The following is a 20,409-nucleotide window of genomic DNA, read 5'->3' as shown; positions in this document are numbered from 1 at the left end:
GATGAGCTTTAATAGTCATGCCCCACATTCTGGAAACGAGATTTACGTCCCCTATGTTTCGAAAAATGGTTGGCCAAGGTAGTTTAAAAGATTTAAGTTGACCTAAGTCGTATATTGAAATGATCGTAGTGCCATAATTTCATTTTGCTACAATTTTGGGGGAATATTCTTTATCGATGTATTGCCAGTTGTGTCGTTTATACAGATTTTAGATACTCCCAAGTTACGACTAAAAGCCTCTCTTGAAACGACCCCCAGGTTTATTGTTAGACACATGACTATGGCCAAGTGTATGGACATGCGCACTCGGAATGTACATCAAAACCCGGCAGCCATTTGCATAAAACTTGGATATGCTGTCAACGGTTATCTTTACGCTATAGTTGGCACATTCAATGATTTGATTGGATTCGATGAACTATTGGATAACATTCTGGTTAACTTTCCCCCGGAAAACCCAAAATATATCCAGTTTTATACATCCAGCATCCATTTGAATAAAACTTTGTCCATAGGTTATCTTGAGGTTATTTTGTACATTTAAATGTTCTGATTGGTTAATAGAAAATATTGGACAAATATCAACCAATCAATAAACAGTTCGACTAAATTTAACCAAAACAAAGACTTGATCAGTTCTATACAACTGACTGCAGAACGCCAGCCATCTTGTCAACGCCTATCAAGAGTGATAAACTGTCAATTAATGAATCATTCCATTAAGATGTAAGTGCTCTTGAAATTCCAAACTTATCAATAATATACCTATTGTTTTACCGCCCAAGTACGGTTCCCACGGCGGACAGACACGAGCTGGGAGCTTCAAGTGTTTATCTTTCTGTTTAGCACTTCAGTAAGCCAAACAAATTAAGATTAAAAATCTCAACCCTTCGTAAAAGCCGGGTACACTGGGCTATAACCACGAAGTCATACATTTTGAGTTGTTGAAATGTTATCAGCTCCAAGTTAGCTAGATTGTTTGGTGCAAATTTTATGAGGAATACCTGAATATATAGATCATATATATTCGCTGTTTGATGGCATGTAAATTTTAAATCATACAATTATGTATATTCATCATACGAACCGTTGAAAATGTCTTCCGTTAATTCGGAAAACTGAAGAAAGAAGCATGTTTGCATCCATCTGCGGGTCAGTGTGTCCCATAATAGGTACACTGGTGTATCACCGGGTAGCTCAGGCCAGGCATTTCCCCACCATTCTTCGATGGGTCGGGGCACGCCTCACCATCACGTTGAGTTGTCTTTCCTAAAATTGGGACTCAGTTGAGCTTTACATTACAATCGACTAATATAGAGAATCATGCTCTCGTCAAGGTCAAACATTACGAAACATTCCACATCTGGGAGTCTGATATACACCAGAAGCAATTGGAGTATGACTTACATGAATGATAAGTATGCATAATACTATTCAGTATTAAAAGATGCGCACATGACGGAGTCACGGTGTAGCCCCTATCATTTTGCGTTCTGAATACAGGAGTCCTTCATCTTCTTTTCGAATCTTGCGTTACAAATACATTATACTTTTTGAAAGTATGCGTACCGAATAAGGACAATATTTAGTTAATGCGTACCGCGTATCACCGCGTGTCACCCTGTTTAGTGCAGAGTACAGTACTACTAAAAAGCCCCTATAACTTCGTGCCCTAAAGGGGGTGGGGTTACAATACAATGACTGTCTTTCTTAATTCATTGAAATTCGTTTTAATATAGAATCGTGTTAATTACATTAAATTGTATGGTGTTCAATGTAGATTTATAACTTAAACTGGGATATACACACTGTACTTAAATGCCCCTTTTATTACTGCTGAGCGTAATATTTAACGTTGAAATTGAAATTATATTATCAGCAGGGGAATATCGTTTCATCAGCTGCCGAATTTATTGGGATAGGACATAAAATTGCAATAAAATGTGCAAACTATCCTCATTAATACTATATCAAACGCCATCTTCTACGAAATTAATTCCCTGTCTAACTCTTATTACATGTGTGTAATAGCTGTCTTAAATCGTAAGTAAGAATAATTCCAAACAAATATTTCAATATAGATATAAACAATAAAAAATATGAATTTCGTTACATTTCAGTGATAAAACTACACGCTACCCCACAAATGAATAAAGAGGATATACGTGTACATACTAAGGCGTAACAAATAATTCCTATGGTCATGGGGCCAAATATCACTCATCCGTAAGTACCAAGAAGTTATTGGTCGCTTTGACAAAATGTTGTTGCTAAGGAGTTCCATGGTTGCTAAGCCGTTGCCGAGTTAGCCATTGGCTACTTAAATGTGGTTGCTAAGAAAGTTGATGGTTGCTTAGCAGGTTGATCTTTGTTTAGGTAAACGATGGATGCTAGGGAAGCAAGCAGATGCTAATATATCACCTAGAAAAAAGTCACCTAGAAAAGAACATTATGTTGCCAAGCAAAATTGTGTTTGTCATAGCGATTGATGGTTGGTATGGAAAGTGATGGTTGCTATGGAAATAAGGTGGTTTCAAGAGCGTTGGTAATAGACCACTAGACAAATCTACATATTTTTTATTAAGTTTTTCAGCTCAGGGATTTGCATTTTTGATTCAACAACGATTCTTAAATAGTTCCGTGTAAAACAAGTGGCACCAGGGTAGGTTCAACATTGACCCCAGGAGCATGATTTGAACAAATATGATAGAGAACCACAATGCAGTGCTACGTTTTAGGCCTTGCTGTAAGAAAAAAGGGAAGATTCCACCCCCTGGCGGCCATATTTTTTAAGATTCTAATACCAATTGAAGGAATCTTGTAGACGGTCCCACAAGGAACATTTGTGCGATTATTTGGTAATGCTCGGTAGTAATCGTGTGAGCGATGTCTGACAAGAATATTCCCAAATAGACATGTCGTAAAAACCGCTCCCTAGTGGCCATGTTTTTGTATCAACAAACATAGCTTTATGGAATTTGGTAGAGGGTCACCTAGTGCTTTTTTCTGAGAGGTTATTTTAAAATTAGACAATCGATTTTGGAGTAAACGATCTTTAATTTCAAGTTTTCTATGTATAGGTGAGTTTATTCAGTTATTTCTTCTTGAATAGGTATCCTAATGGAGCCGAGCTCCCCCCTCCCGCATTCAAAACAAATACGTGTATGTGCATACCCTATTTTGGGGAGTAAAATCGAAAACAACAACACATTTATCTTTTTAAACTAATATAGACCAGATGATATCTAAAGAAAAATGAAAGTATTTCAAACAACAACGATGATGTCACTAATAGTGTCGCTTAAATTCATTCCACAACACCCTGACCCTTACCGAGAGGCTAAGCTACTAAACTAGGATCAGACTGCCGAACCGAAACCACTGCTTTACGGAGGTAAGGAATATTTTGCTTCTCTGATAATAGGGATGTGCAGACATTACTGACGCCAATAATAGTATAAACTATGTTGTTTTTTTCTATCAATAGTCATTAGGATTATATGCCCGTGGTAACAGATGGTTCATTTAATCAGATGAAAGCTTTCTAGCAATCATGAATTTTACCGGTGGCAGTAAGCTGACCGTCAATTACACAAACATGAGACAAAAAGTCGCCAGAACTTTGCCGACACTCGGTCACAAACGTCATAAAAGTAATTAAAATGAACATCGATGCTGCTAGCTCTGAAAGATAAATAAGATTCGAAGCTCCGGCAACTGTACAAATCATGCGTTAGTCGATATTGACTAGGCGCGAGACGAAAAGCAAGCTCGTTAATGATTCAGATTAGTTCATAAATGGCGACGAGCGGACTGGACAACAGGGCTATACGTTATGAATAATTGATGAGATTTAATTGCTTCGGGGTCTAACGTCGCCAACAGTTTCGTCTTTTCATCAGCGGCCGGGAGTTGTGGCGACTGACCGGCTAGTGGCGGCGAGTTCCGGGAAATATACAAAGGTTTATCGTGATGGAAATAGGATAACCGGGCGGGCTGGCAGGCTCCCTGACTCCCGGAGATCTTGATCAGCCATGACTGGGATGTAGCTAACAGTGGAAACAGATTAATAGCTTTTATAGTTCAAAGACAAATATACTTTCATCGCAATCCAAATTATGGCGACAGACGTAAAGAACGTGGGCATTGTTTGGATAAAATACTCATGGGATGTCTGCGAATGATAACAGCGGTAGTTTGTATATGAATCCTTTTTGTTGACACGTGATGTCACTTCCAGATAGTGTTTTCACCATTTTGAATTAAGCTTTACATCAATTATCAAGAAAAAAATACAGCCTTTGACGGAACTGTTTTATGGCAGCAGGCCTTTGAATTTACAGCTGCAAGCGATTAAAGCTTAGAAAATAATACGTTATTGGCTATTTTTTATCATTCTATTAATAAATCATCTTTTAGAATACAAAATTAAAATAAAACATGCTCAAAAAATAAGTAATAGTTCTCTTTTATCTTAATAAAAACAAAGCTTACACTGATAAATCGTCCTTGTAAATTGTGAAGCCAGTCTGAAATGACAGATGAACCATACCCAGTTTATGTTATAGTTCATGAAATGCAAATTTAACGAGATCCAAGAGCTGGGGACCATATTGATAGCATTTTCTTCGTTTTGTTCATTAATTCTCATATCAGAATGGTAACCAGTAGGCGGAGCTCATATCGTGCAATAATTGTCATGAGGATAAATAACAACGATATTCACATAAGCGCACGCTACTTATTGAACGATGACCCTGTACAAACAGTTACTACGCTCAAACCATCGCGAGTGAAAATATACAACTCGCGCTTCGTGCTCATGTTTAATTTCAATATTTCAGGAAGCGGGTGCAGTAACTAATACACAATCATCACGTGGTTAGAATTGTGTTTTTTATTAGGAAATTATTTCATTGGGTACATTTTAATGGCTACACATTTTAATTTCGATAATTAAAAAGGCTTTATAATGAACAAGCTTTTTATAAAACAGTTGATCTCCCTAAATAAAACAAATTAGGGGGATATTTGAATACAAGGAAAAAAATTTTTTTCGACGAATTAAGAGTTTGTTTACAATTAAAATGAAGGGGTATTTTTCATCCTTGTTCATGTGATATATTACAATGATGATTGAATGTACTGTGTATTAAATGTGGGCATTTCTGTAACTTGTCAAACTGCATATGTTAATGAGCATAAATCATCTTTAATTTCAAGTGATTACGTGCTAATGCAGGTTTTGAATAATTCATTATTTCAGAATATTTCAAAATACCTCGCGTCACCGTGTCTGTAACAACTGAGACAGGATCGTCTAAAACTGTATGTAATCACCAGGTATACATGCAAAAAACGCGTTTCAAACTAAACACGTATCTAAATAGGGATTTTAAAATCAAAATGTCTCAGACACAAGTCTGTCTTAAGCAATAAACATGGGGGTTGGGTTGTCTAGAAAATGATTGAGAGCTCTCTTATTATTTATAATTTTGGATTGCAAATATTCAGAGATGTATTCTAAATGCAGTTTATCTGACAACTCACAAAAATTAAACCCACGACAACGTTATTACTAATGATGATGTGATGTTGCTTGCTTACCGCCGACTTAGCGGCACTTGTCCTTCTAATTTTGGAACATAAAAATACGATTAGAATTATATAAATGATGCGCTTATGTTTTATTTAGTTATTAGGTACAATTATCTTGGAACCTCGTCCAAAGCACTTAAATTATTTGAGTTTGAGACAGTTATTGCTAGACACGGCCAATAACGCTGCAAGGATTTCGATTTTTCAGGAAACGTTTTTGTCATATTTGTAGTTTTTGTTGATTAATCAACGGTTTACTCGAGCTTTCAGTCTGCCATCATGCTTTTTCGTAACATTAAATATTCATGGTATCATTCTGTCCCAAACTAATCGACTCATGTTGGGCGTTCTTCGAGGCAGCATCAACATAGAACAGGTGCTTGGTATAATGCGTGCGTCTGCTGATACCGATGTCACATTAATTATCCGTCTTCAATGCCATTCGTCCCAATGCTACTGTCGCGTCACTGCTAAATCAGTAGCAATCGAAACGATGTACGCATAATAATGAATCGAAGAGGGGCAAATTGGCGATATTGGCAGTAATTATTTGGCGCCTCGATGGTTCTGAGCTCCAAGCATCGCTCCGGGAACCAATTAAGTACTACTCAGCGCGTTCTGTTATCGTATTTTGAACATTGTTAACATTAATTATGAAGTTTTGTGGCAATAATTTGATAAACGATCTTTCCTCTGGGAAATATAACTGATGCGGTGTTGTGAACCGGCTGCAAAAAATACGAACTGTATTGCCAGAAGGGTTGATGTCTGCCGAAAATGAGGTCCGTATACTATTTTTGTTTTTAAAGGAGATCAACGATTTTCAAAATAACAACAAAACTTTGTTAAAATTGAATAATTTTGCACACTTTTATTGACAAACAGCGCTTAGTCGACACTTATTTACCATATTCTTGTTAATTCGAGGCTAAAATCTTTGAACTATCCAGTCGGTTTCTAATGCTCATAGACAAAATAGAGGGGTCTTTGATGATGTTTATATAGTATTATAACAAACAATTTAATCACTTTTCTCAGTATTTTATAATTTTGGTTGTCTGACCTTATTTAACGTGAATGTGTCCCTTAAAGCATGACAACAATTCAATTGTTGCCTTTATCGTCAAGCTTAATTTGGCGCCAATAAATAAAGGGGGGTAATAGATATTCAGTTTAGCGTATAGGGCACACAGTTACTCCTCTTAACCAGTTTTTTTTCGCCACTGGATGCAGGAACAAACATGACACGAAGAGCGTTGCAGTCATCTTTACAAATACTGAATAGCTGGACCAGCATGAATACAACAACTCATTTACACTAGACGGGAGAGATATGGAACATTTTCGGTGTACATGAAATAAACAAACAGAAAGACTGCTATTTTGGGGAATTAATACGACGACGATGGAACAGTTTTGATATATGATAATTCTCTGATAAACGTAGAAAATATACATAATTAAACTTGTATTTGAAAATGGATGTTACTCACTTTAAAATTGTACCATTTCATTGACAAAGTTTCGTGCCATTCTTAAAATTGCCATCGTCAGATACGGACCCCTTGGTGTTCCACTGCAGGATGGATTTGCAACAGCCGACTTTGGAAAATGCAGAACAGGCAGACACACAGACAGAGACCCCTCTATCCTGCCAGAAACGAGACGTTCCTCTCACAACGTGACCCACATGCTCAGTGGAACCGGCGAAACGGGGCACCGCGAGGGGCGGAGGGGCGGCTGCCAAGCAAGCACTCACATGAAACAACATATTCCCCTTTTAGAACCTCCCACTCGAAAATCGATCGATTGCCTCTAGAGTCGGCTGTAATCGTTACGAGGTGAAAGGAGTTTTTTCAGTCTCGAATAACTAAATGTAATTTCTCAAAGAAACCAGCTAGTAAGTTTCCGTCTGTAGAATGACATGAAATAAGTTGGTTTCATATGAATAAAGTACACCATCAAACATTATCACAACATTATTACTTATTATAGAAGACCATATCGAGGGGTGAAAGCGAAAAGGTTCTAAGTGACATTAAATAAAGAAGCAGATAGAACCTTTTCGCTTTCACCCCTCGATATGGAAGGCGTCGACCAGGTTTGTGTGGTAAACGGCGCAATGACATTCCATGACTGAGATCTGCCTCCCCATAGTCGTCCTCATCCTCGTCCGCGTCATCTGCATCCTTTAGCAGCCACCCTTCACTCGGAAGTGGCGCCAATGCAACGTCTATTCCGGAAACGGGATAAACAAACCCGGAAACCGATTCAATCAGCCCAGAAACGATACGAGAGAACACGACGAAAAAGCTCGTGCGCACGTGTTACACGACTGAACAGATTCAGACACTACTGAAGTTGTTCCACAATAATCCATACCCCGACTCAAAACAAATGGAGGATATCGCAAAATAGTTTGGAGTTCCAGACAACAAGATCAGAAAACTAATTATTTTCCGGTCACCCTTTTTTAACGATCAAAGATAAAAGGCAGAATGCAGTAAAGAAACTGGATTATGTTTTTAATAACTTGAAGGAAACTGAAAACAATCAATATCAATGTTTGCATACTTAAACTTTAAATGTACTTAAATTATTTCAAAACTTATAGAAAACGAAGACAATGACATCATCCATCAAACTATATTGTTGTAGTTTTCAGATCTGAAAAAGCGTGCCCGCTTGAGGCGCCGCGTGAACGAATCCATGAACAGCTACCTAACTGGCTTCGTTCCCGTGACGCCCGCAATGTCGCCCATACATCACTCCAGCTTTATGACTTCCGATTATATGTTCCAGCTATATACATAGATCCCTTGATTAAGACGAACAACCACAGAGGCGCTCAGCTTCCAGTGATCCCCGCCAAGTCACGACTTTCGCCGACGACGTTCATTTCCGCCTCTCCATCGGACCAGACATACCCATCTGTGACCATAACTACCGTCAATGTGTCTTCATTACCGTTAGCTCTGACGTTCTATCCGTATCAAGTGATAACATCACAGTTTTCGGTAGTGAGGATTTTACCAAAATTAATAACACCTTCTTCTTGTCGTCTTCTAATTTATCATACACAAGAACGTCCCCACAATATGTCATAACGTAGTTCTGGCTTCCATAACTTTAAAAGTCGCTATTTTAATTTTTTGACATTTACGCGACGTAAGAACAGGTCTATCAGCACTATAAAAACTGTTCGATGAAGTTCTTTAGCTAGTCATAACGTCGAAATTCCCGTCGGCGACGATTTCACCAAAAACATATCTTACTAATCGTCTGCTTCATCGTCACATCCGAGTACGTCACCGCAACAAGTCAAGACGTCACAAGTCACTAAGTCCTACCAATATTATGATCAAAGTGCTCTGGGCTACAGTTGCTATAAAAATCCCCGAGCTGTTTATTAAATGTCCGGATACTACATAAACTTGATGAATTTGACATTACATATTAACGCAAATACAGTATTCTATTTATTCTGTATTTATATATGTGTCTGTGTTCAATGTTACTGATTGTTGTTGTTGCAATTTCAAATTTCATCATTTTTAATATGACCGTCCAAGTACTATTTAAACCAGTTGTACTTAGCCACGGGCAGATGTTCTCTTTGATAATCGAATAGTGCACGTCATTATAAAATAAACATGTACATAAATAAATGTTCGTTGTATTTGATGAAATGTAATGCCATTTCACACAAAACGGGTAACCTAGGGTCAACGGGATACCTCATTGCGACGAAGTTTAATACACATGTATTTTGAATGATTAAACATTATGTCCAGTTTTTCCTAGGTGTCTACAAGATCCTCTCGAATGTCTGTCGATATTTCAAAGTTATGAACGTATCTTTCCCGGGCTTCTACCTTGCCGACCCGATTTTATGTTTAAACATGTATTACCCTATTGTCTGGTTATATTTTCCAGGTATATGCCTCCCGAACGTCTGTCAGTATTTCCCGATTGTCTATCTATGTTTTCCAGGTATATGCCTCCCTAACGTATGTCGGTATTTCCCGATTGTCTGTCTATATTTTCCAGGTATATGCCTCCCTAACGTCTGTGAGTATTTCCCGACAGTCTGGCTATATTTTCCAGGTATATGCCTCCATAACGTCTGTCGGTATTTCCCGATTGTCTGGCTATATTTTCCAGGTATATGCCTCCCGAACGTCTGTCAGTATTTTCCGATTGTCTGGCTATATTTTTCCAGGTATATTCCTGCTGAGTGACTGTCAGTATTTCCCGATTGTCTGGCTATATTTTCCAGGTATATTCCTGCTGAGTGACTGTCAGTATTTTCCGATTGTCTGTCTATATTTTCCAGGAATATACTTGCCAAGCGTCTGTCAGTATTTTCTGATTGTCTGTTAATATTTTCCAGGTTCAATGTTTATACCTGCAGAGTGTCTGTCAGTATTTCCCGATTGTCTATCTAGACATTACAGGTATATACCTGCCGAGCGTCTGTCAGTATTTCCCGATTGACTGTCTGTATTTTCCAGGTATATACCTGCCGAGCGTCTGTCAGTATTTCACGATTGACTGTTTGTATTTTCCAGGTATATACCTGCCGAGCGTCTGTCAGTATTTCCCGATTGACTGCCTGTATTTTCCAGGTATATACCTGCCGAGCGTCTGTCGGTATTTCTCGATTGTCTGGCTATATTTTGCAGGTATATACCTGCCGAACGTCTGTCAGATTTTCCAGGTATATACTTCCCAAGCGTCTGTCAGTATATCATGATTGCATGGCTGCATTTTGCAGGTATATGCCTACCGAACGTCTGTCAGTATTTCCCGATTGTCTGGCTACATTTTCCAGGTGTATACCTCCCAAGCGTCTGTCAGTATTTCCCGATTGACTGGCTATATTTTCCAGGTATATGCTTCCCAAGCGTCTGTCAGTATTTCATGATTGTATGGCTACATTTTCCAGGTATATGCCTCCCGAGCTTCTGTCAGAATTTCCCGAATGTTTGTCTGTCTTTCCTAGGTGTCTACACTGAAGTCTCTGCAGGGTGACTGTTGTATTTCCCGAGAGTTTATATTTCCAATTTACCAGTGTCTGCCCGTACTTCCAAGGGTACTTTGAGTATCTTATAGAAATAATACGTTTTTTTATCGATTCATACGCACCGTGTTCAATTTAAGAAGCAAATTTTAATCTTCCAATTCGCGGCCATATTGTTTAAGTCATATACTGTACTGGTTGAGAAGCAGTTTCCGACAGTTTTTATACGTTTTTATTGAATTATTTATACGTGTTTAAATACCTACTAAAATTGTTCACATTTTAGATAACTACAGCTCAAGCTGCTATAGTCGATATATTTTTCACATGTGTGACGTCACATATAGTGTATCTAATAGGGGCGCAAAGAGGGTACTTACACTGTTCTGATTAGCTTGTGATGAGAAGCAGTTTCCGACAAATCGAATGCGGGGCGGATTTATGTGCCTATTGTGTGTTTTTATTATCCGTTTATTTGATATACTAAATATAAGACTTTAATAAGAGAAATATTATTTAATTTTTCAGGATTTACGAAAAATTTAAACCTTAAAATATACGACAGTCAATTCATACTCGTAATCAGGCTGACAGTGAATATCAATGATATTTTGATTCATTTCTGATATAAACTGTTGTTTGTATACATTTAAGTGAATGTAGGTGCGAAACAAGCATGACACCAGTGTTCACAAATATGTACACAATGATTATCGTTTGTATAAGTCAATTAAGGAAAACCTTGTAGCTATTCATAGATATGCAAATTAGGTTCACACGCATGCGCATTACGCGGCGCGTGCCGATCCCCCACGTGCAAGTTTGTGTACAAAATGATAAATAAACATTAAACATTTAATAATAATAAAAGTAACTTACGTGTCTCGGTAAGAATTTCAACTTTTGATTACCTAGTTACCACATTGTTGAATTACAGTACCTTCTTTATGAAGATCTAAAGAAAGTACGCGAAAAAGCGATTTGTCGGAAACTGCTTTCCGTCGGAAACTGCTTCTCAACCAGTATACTATATGTGTTAGAAAAGTCATAACATAGAACTCGTCTGTTTTCATTTATGTCCCTGTGACGGCGGTGTCAGTGGCATATTAATTTTAGCAGTTAACAATTGTGTGAGTGAAAGACATTTCACATAATGTTTTGTTGTAAACTGATAAAGGGAGATCACTACACAGGAAACATATTCATAACTGTTGACCGCAATCCTGTTGATCGTTACCTTGTGATATAGGCGCTTGGGGTAAATACTCAAGCGTCTTATAATTTGTCACATGTTTTCGTGAGTCTAGTTTCCTATGTGTTTACGTCTTGTTGAAAACATGGCTGAATCAAATAACGAAAATGATGACAACGCCAAAAGGAAACAGTTTGGAAACAGATTTTTAACCGATACACAAAATGTCTTCGAACATAACGCTTGGTTTGTAGAAGTCTACTTCTTCCGATCACATGTATTTGACTCATCGTTTATGTATCGTGTACATTTTATGAGATAATCTGAAGATATTTCCTACGTTTGGTATATAAGAAAGAAACAAGGTATTCAACTCAATCTTACCCGATTTCACGGTAGTGTGCATTTTTTGTCAAATTTCTTATTCACAATGTGAACAATCAATTTTTGAGTATGTGCTATGAAAGGATGAGTCAATGCCCTTTAAAATAGTATGCGATATGTTGTTATAACTATAAATTCCTTAGACAACCAAGCAAAATTCATTGTCCCATACTTGTCTTTGTGATGTATTTTATTTTTCAGTACAGCAAATTCTTATGTTTGATATGTCCCCGAATGCAATACTCACGAAATTCTTTGAGATATGTTATGCTTTGTAAAGATTATACTACATTATCTGAAAAACTACATTATGTTAAACCTATGATTTGAGGAACAACTGTATCAGTCCTCAAATTAAGATTCACATTAAAATTTCAAATGCGACGGCCATCTTCTTGACAAGTGCTCAGATGATGTCCTGGATAAACCTCTTCGAACCAGCTTGAGCATTCACTACATAAGCGAGGCTTGGTCCAGCACACTTTTTTTGGGAATATTCATAGCTACTTATCTCTGTTGATCATATAAATTATGCTTCATCTGAGTGCTTGTTATGAATATGGCCGTTGCATACAAAATTTTAATATGAATTCAAATTTGAAGACTAAGATTTATATTTACTAATTTTGGATTAAATTACACACCTGGTTAAATGTCAGTCATAAGGATGTAGAGAATTACCATATTGATTTGTCTTAGACTCCCTGGGAATGTTACAAGCCTGGGGAGGATTCTAAAAAGCTTTGACTTAGTTATAAATGTATAACTGTCAATGCAGGGATAATGTTGTGTGGAATGAGGACCAGGAGATGGAGGCGAGAGCCAAGACAGAGGAGCAGTTGGCTAACAGGGCCACACAGGAACAACAAGGTTAAATAGTGTTTGTTTGCAATGGCCGTACTGACTAATGCATCCTTTACAGAGCTAAAGTATGATTGCTCAATAATCTAAAAAGTTTAATTAACAAATCCACTGAGAAATGAAGATCAGGTCATTCAAACCAAAAGTTTTTAAAGCAAATGATTTTTTATATTCAGACTTGAATTTAAATAATTGACTGGCGAATGATGCAATAAAATGCAAAAGTTGAGATTGTAGTTTGTTATATTATAATAGCAACACTACTGAAGTGAACCAAAGGTAATAATTTGACGAATTTATTTTTTAGAGAAGTTTGAGGAGGAGGCTGATCAGTTCTGGGACAAGTTCTACTGTATCCATGAGAACAAATTCTTCAAGGACCGACACTGGCTCTTTACCGAGTTTCCCGAGTTAGCGCCAGAATATTACCTGAATGATGGAGACTCAGGGAATGTGGGAATGGAATCTCATGGGGAAATGGCTGCCAATAAAACTGATGGATTGGACATAAATAGTGAATGTGTGCAAAGAGCTGATGAAAATGGGCTTAATAGAGCACAAATAGGTGGTGAAACTCCAGTTCTAAATTCTGAGAAAAGTGAGGATGAATTTGGGAGTACAGTTACAGAGTTGTATCCTGGACAGTCAGCAAAGTTCAGAATACTGGAGGTATGATTAATAGATTTTAGTCTGCTGTTTTTCGAAGAAAACAAGTTGATGTATTTTGCTAGCCTGGGTCACACTGACGTGCAAAAACTTAAACATTGGCCATTGCTCAAAAAGTGTTTTAAAATATATTAAGTAAGATTTGATATACATTTTGGTAGAGACTATACACACATGTTAAGCAAGGGCTTTAACAATTGTTCAGTTATGCCCCTTTTTCGACTGAAAAGAACAACAACCCACAACAGGCGAAAGCTTTATTTTTGGTTGGCACTGAAAACCCTAAAATATTGTAGTGTAAATAAAGAATGTTAATTTTCATGTTTTTTTCTCTGTAATTTAAAGGTCATTCAGCTAACTTTGTTTAAGCAAGGTTAAAATGTATCATTCATTTTCAAATCAAAATTAATTGTTAGTCTTATTATAAATTTAAATGAAGAAAAAAGCTAGTTACTCAGTACTGTTTCAGGTTGGTTGTGGTGTAGGCAACACTGTGTTTCCAATCTTGAAGGCAAACAGGTGGGTTACATCATGTGAATAAGGCATGGATATTTTGTTTATTTACTAGTAATATGGATATGTGAGATGATTTTATATAGCTGATAGATACATTATGTAATATTGCAAGAATAATATCAAATTTGTCATAATCTATTAACTTTAAAAAGATAACCGTTTCAACTTTATGTATGCATTATCACATTGTTTAGACAGAGTAAATGACAGTGAAAATAATTAAGGGCTATTCCAGGTACATGTAAACATATAACCCCCTGGGGGAAGGTAATTATTTTCATAGTATTTGGTGTGTTTTTTCGCTAATTTGGACCCTAAAAGGATAAATTTGCTTTTGTAGAGGGGTGGCATAATTTAAAAGTGCCTTCCCCCCGGGGGTTATATGTTTAAATGGAATAGCCTTTAATGTATCATATATGTATCAGGTGCAATCCAACTTATTTTTTTGTACACATATAAAGAAAATGAATGTAGAGTTAATTCAATACAGAGATCCAGGTCTGATGGTGTACTGCTGTGATTTCTCCAAAACAGCCGTGGATCTTGTCAAGGTATGTTGTTTTACTATGATTTCTCCAAAACAGTTGTGATTCTGGTCAAGGTTTGTTATGATTTCACCTTAACTGCCATTGATCTGGTCAAGGTATGTTTAGATTTCACAAAAACAGCCATAGATCTGGTCAATACTTTTCCAGAACAGCCATGGGTCTGGTCAAGGTAGGTTGCGATTTCTCCAAATCAGCCATGGATCAGGTCAAGGTAGGTTGTGATTCCTCCAAATCAGCCATGGATCAGGTCAAGGTAGGTTGTGATTCCTCCAAATCAGCCATGGATCAGGTCAAGGTAGGTTGTGATTTCTCCAAATCAGCCATGGATCAGGTCAAGGTAGGTTGTGATTCCTCCAAAACAACCGTGATTATGGTGAAGGTATGTTATTTTTTTCGCATATGCTCATAGTGTAGTGTAAGGCAAGGGTTGGATATATTATCATATCATGTTTCTTGATTATCAGTTTGAAGTGTTTCGTAACAGAATTATTTATTGTCATATAAGGTTCTCAATAATATCTGAATAACTTGTGCATGGTGCCCACAAATGAAAAACGGATTGTGACTTAAGCCCTGTTGAAAAGCTAGTGAGTTTCAAGATAATACATCTAGCAGTACCTGGCTCTAAGGAGGGATCAAGCGACTTGAAGGGAGTATGACTGATTGACATATTCAAGTGATGATAGAATCCCTTATGAAAGTGTTTATATCTTCTTTGTGCATTGTTCAGGAGAATGCTGACTATGAGAGAAGATGCCACGCCTTTCACTGTGATATTTCTAATCCGGAATCTACTGTACCATTTCCGGACAACAGCCTTGACGTTATCATCTGCATATTTGTATTGTCTGCTATCAACCCGGACAAGTAAGTTTTGAAAATGTCTTTGAAATTAACAAGTTGAAGCACAAATGAAAAAAGTTTTTTCATTCATTGAACTATTCTTGACATGCTTGCTCTTAAAGACTATTTATACTCTGAAATTTGAGTATGTTATTATACCTGACAAGGCATAAACTTGTTTTGTTCATTGAAGTTTCCTGTGTTGTGAACTTCAACACTTCATATCTCTTGATTTTGAGATACTCATAATTTTATCCAGATTCCAACCAGCAGGGGATCTAAAGGGGCTAAACTGCATCCCTTGTCTTGATTTTTTATACTTTTCTGTGCAGATTCCAAGCAGTGATCAACCGTCTAACAGGGTTTTTGAAGCCAGGAGGGGTCATCTTGTTTAGAGATTATGGAAGATATGACATGGCTCAGCTCAGATTTAAGAAAGGTATGTGTATCTTTGTGTTTGATCTCTATAATGTGAAGTGACCAGTAGTGTTGTGCCGATGATCGATTTAATCGACAATTGATCGGAAAGGCCTATGTCGGCGACAATCGATAGTGAAATTTGAACAATCGATTATAGAAACAACGGGCATAACCACTACTGACCACCAGTAAACATTTTGTCATGAAAAAATGTTTTCTTTCTGGTTAATGCTAGTTAATGTTGAAATGTTAAGGTGTTCATATTCTCATAAAGTCAGTAAGTCACTACAGCACCCTATTGTAAACTTTCTTTGTAAATTAACTGCTAAAGGATTGGTTCTCAAATTCTCATGTTTGTGGTTTAAAAGTGATTTTTAAAACATATTACCGTTTACTTCTAACCATGTTAGAATATAGTTTTCTCAGATTTCTGAAAGAAAATGTTCTTGTAAAACATATAGAATATTCAACTGCTTGTAGTATTTGTTACTGAGTGATTATTAAAAAGAAATTGATATATTTCTTTGTGTTTATTTTACACATGTATACAATACTAAATGTAAGACAAAAAATAGAGCCTGTGGTCTCATGTTCTGTCATAGTAATTTGTAAACACTAAAGGATAGTTGCGTTCTGAATAAATAATGTAATTTATACCAAGAAATGTACAACAAATATTGTAAGGGAACATTGGTGCTTAAAACTGGTGCATATACTGCATCTGTATGCCTATATAAATGATGGCCAATGAAAATTTAATAATGATTAATTGATCGGTTTCATAAACCGATTATCGATAGTAATTTTTCTGTCCGATTCCCAACACTAGTGACCAGACACCATCATCCAATAAATATATTCATTCTGTAGACCCAATCAGACAAAAGGCAATAGCTTCTTATTTTTACTAACTGGCTTTTTTTGGTGTTGCCTGTTGGAATAGGATTTGACTTATGATAAAAAGAAAATTTAATGGCGATTTATTGGACCATTCTAACCTTCACCCTCTTGACGTCATTGCTCTCACAATCTCTGATGTATTTGTAGATATGTATTATTTAGGTATCTTTATTGTGCACATTGTCTATGTGCAGGTCGCTGTCTGAGTGAGAACTTCTACGCCAGGGGTGATGGAACCAGGGTCTACTTTTTCACACAAGGTAGTTCTAACCTAATGTTTCTAGGAATCTTAAGCTTTAACTTGAGTCTGGAGCGTTAGATGCTCTCTTCCTTTTAAGTAGAGGCATTATTGAAAACATTATTTAATTGTATTTCAAACATATATCCCTTTGAAAAGAGAAGTCAAACGTAGTAAATTTAACCACCCAACCCATTAAAGGGTATGAACTCCTGGTTCGGTCCACCAGTGCACGTGTGTAATCATTCAAAAAAATAACTCAAACTGTTTATATCCTTTGCTTTTCATCTTAATTTCATCACTTGTGATTAATCTAAAGTTTTATCTTATTTTAAAGATTGCCTGTTGTTGGAAGGAAAAAAGTCATATTATTGACTTAGCTTTGGTGTCATTGTTATTTGCGGCAGCATGATGTTACAGGATCTTATCTCGAAAACCTTCCCAAGTTATTAAAATGAATCTGGTACAAATGTTACTAGAGACAATAAACACATGTATAGCAAGGTCCATAACTCTGGCTTTAGTAACTGTGGAGTTATGCCCCATGTTTGACTCATAGAAATAAAACCACACAAGTGTAAGCAATCGCTTTACCATGATTTTGTTGCTCTAATGTTTATTTAACACTATTAAAATTAGTTTGCAAGAATTTCAAGTTGAATTTAATAATGGCAAATGATGAAACTAAATAGCAACTTTTAACAATTCCATTTTAACTACATGATTTCAGTTGAGTTGGGTGAAATGATGACAAATGCCGGTCTTGTAGAGAAACAGAACTTGGTTGATCGACGACTGCAGGTGAATCGTGGACGGCAGTTGAAAATGTATCGGGTCTGGATTCAGTGTAAATATGTGAAACCAGGGGGAGATAATCATAGTACAGTTGTCAAACCAGGGACAGATAACTCTATAAAAGACATAAAACCAGGAGTGTTAAATAGTTATGACTCAGATTCTAAGGCAAAGACTACAGTGAAAGTTTGAGTGCATGGGGAGATAATTGCAATAATTTTATTTAACAAAGGACAAGGGCAGATAACTATGACACAGTGCAAATTTGAACTAGGAGCAGGTAACTGAGTCTGTGATGCAGACTCTTATCTGGGGAGGACAATTAAAGGTGGATATGGATCTAGTGTTAATATATTAAATCAAGGGTCACTATTGTCATGGAGGCTACAACACTGATATTGTGACAATGAACATAGTTCTTGAACAGGATTCGTAAATTTGAAAGACCATGAAGTTTGTAATAGAGGATATTGACTTTGTAGTGATAAGAAAGCTGAAGCAGGTTAGAAAGTGTGCTGCAAAATGGAATTATTAATGGATAAGAAAGCTTTGTTACCATGCACCATGTACTTGAGATCTTTGTTAATAGCATGGTTTAAACATTGGATAACTTATTGAAAACTTCTTGTTCATTATTAAAAAAGATACTTTTTTCTTGTGATCTTGTCCAGTTGATCAAATTATTAGATGATAAGGCATCATATCTTTGGAAAAGAAATTAAAGAAAAAGGTTTTTTAATCTTTATTTTCTCATTTAAATAATTAAAAGCATGAAACTCATCTGTCAAGTTGCAATATATATACAATACAAACAGTATGGAGATAAAGTGTGGTAAGATTCATACAGGAGTCATCAGAAACAAAACATTATAAGCTGTTAAAGGGATCAACAAAATACTGTAACATTTATACATAAACACATGCATAACTAACAAAATAATTCATATAATATTATCAGACCCTGTTCCACCAAGACGCGCATTTCATTCTTCATTATTGTGGAAAAATAACGAGAATGCAAACACTTGTCTGTTGGTTCTCTTATTCAAACAAGGGACACAACTCGATGATCATTAAAACCAGTGTTATAGGTTTTGGCGTACATGTAAGAACTCGTCTCTGGCAACATGTGTACCAACTTGCTGCACAAAATCTTGAACAGGTTTTTAAGTTATGGTCAAGGTTAGATTTTAAGCATTTTGACGCCAACAACAACACCAAGGCTATGATGAAACCTCAACCTTTTTCCGAAGAAAACAGATGCTCAATCAAATAAAACAACTAATTTCATAATGATGATAACATTAATATCAGATTAAAGACTTGACAGTACAGTGATTCAAGACATTACAGTGATTCAAGACTACATTACATTGGTTCAAGACTTTACATTACATTGGTTCAAGGCTTTACATTACAGCGATTCAAGATGTTATATTACAGTGTTTCAAGATTTTACATTACAGTGATTCAAGACTTTACAGTGATTCAAGACATTACATTACAGTGATTCAAGACTTTACATTACAGTGAGTCAAGACTTTACATTACAGTGATTCAAGACTTTACAGTGATTCAAGACATTACATTACAGTGATTCAAGACTTTATATTACAGTGATTCAAGACTTTACATTACAGTGGTTCAAGACTTTACATTACAGCAAGTGGTACATTAATCATACAGACATTCACACAAACAAAAATGAAAACAGGGTCAAAGCAATGCAATGGCTTTCTCAATACTGTTGGTAATGGTCAATATGCAAATAGCCCAGCACCGATCAAATAAACCCGTTTCAAATTTTGCACAAGCACAGTATTGTTGCATGTTACTGAAGTGTTGTAGCATGGTCAGCAGGTTATGCAAAGCCTCTGACTTTGAACAGTTTTAGTAATGCTATTGGGTCAAAATAAAGAAAAGATTTGAACATTTGAAGACATATCCTGCATAGAGGAAGCTTCCAGGAACCCAGTATTACTCTAACGACATATGCAATATCCTACATTCCGGCCAAGAAAAACAAATGTTTTGAAAAGCGATGAGATTCCTATTCAATGGCTTCCACAATAATGATTTATTTATGGGGGAACCAATCTTTTGCACCGTAACAAAGATGACATGTCATCTATCTTGCCTTTTTACCTTTGATAAATGACCAATATTTTTTTTAATCCCATTTATACCGGTTACCTATGGTGTATTTTGAAAGCATGCATCTATTAAATGGAATGTTCACACACAAATGTTCTATTATATTATTTTTTTATTTCCACTGGCAAAATAATACTTCAACTTAATAATAAAATGCAAATAAATATCAAAATCATTAAAATGAGATGAGAATGAGACTTTAGAAGTATGGTACTCAAATGTTCATGACTACAAATTAAATGTTAAATATCTATGATAATTTCATGTATAC

General features: G+C 36.3%; 1 protein-coding gene across 1 annotated transcript; it reads left to right on the top strand.

Moving 5' to 3' along the window:
* The first annotated feature begins 11,885 nt into the window (after positions 1 to 11,885).
* Positions 11,886 to 18,764, top strand: LOC128239808 (tRNA N(3)-methylcytidine methyltransferase METTL2-like). Its single transcript, XM_052956246.1, has 9 exons — positions 11,886 to 12,059; positions 12,976 to 13,067; positions 13,366 to 13,727; positions 14,194 to 14,243; positions 14,731 to 14,791; positions 15,519 to 15,655; positions 15,964 to 16,070; positions 17,146 to 17,211; positions 17,920 to 18,764. Exons 1-9 carry the CDS (start codon positions 11,935 to 11,937, stop codon positions 18,174 to 18,176), a joined length of 1,257 nt encoding a protein of 418 aa, XP_052812206.1. The 5' UTR covers positions 11,886 to 11,934; the 3' UTR covers positions 18,177 to 18,764.
* The last annotated feature ends 1,645 nt before the right edge of the window (positions 18,765 to 20,409 follow it).

The sequence above is a fragment of the Mya arenaria genome, chromosome 7, assembly GCF_026914265.1.
Source record: "Mya arenaria isolate MELC-2E11 chromosome 7, ASM2691426v1".
NCBI lineage: Eukaryota > Metazoa > Mollusca > Bivalvia > Myida > Myidae > Mya > Mya arenaria.
The sequence above is the reverse complement of the archived record's forward strand: the minus strand, read 5'-3'. Positions and strand labels throughout refer to the sequence as shown.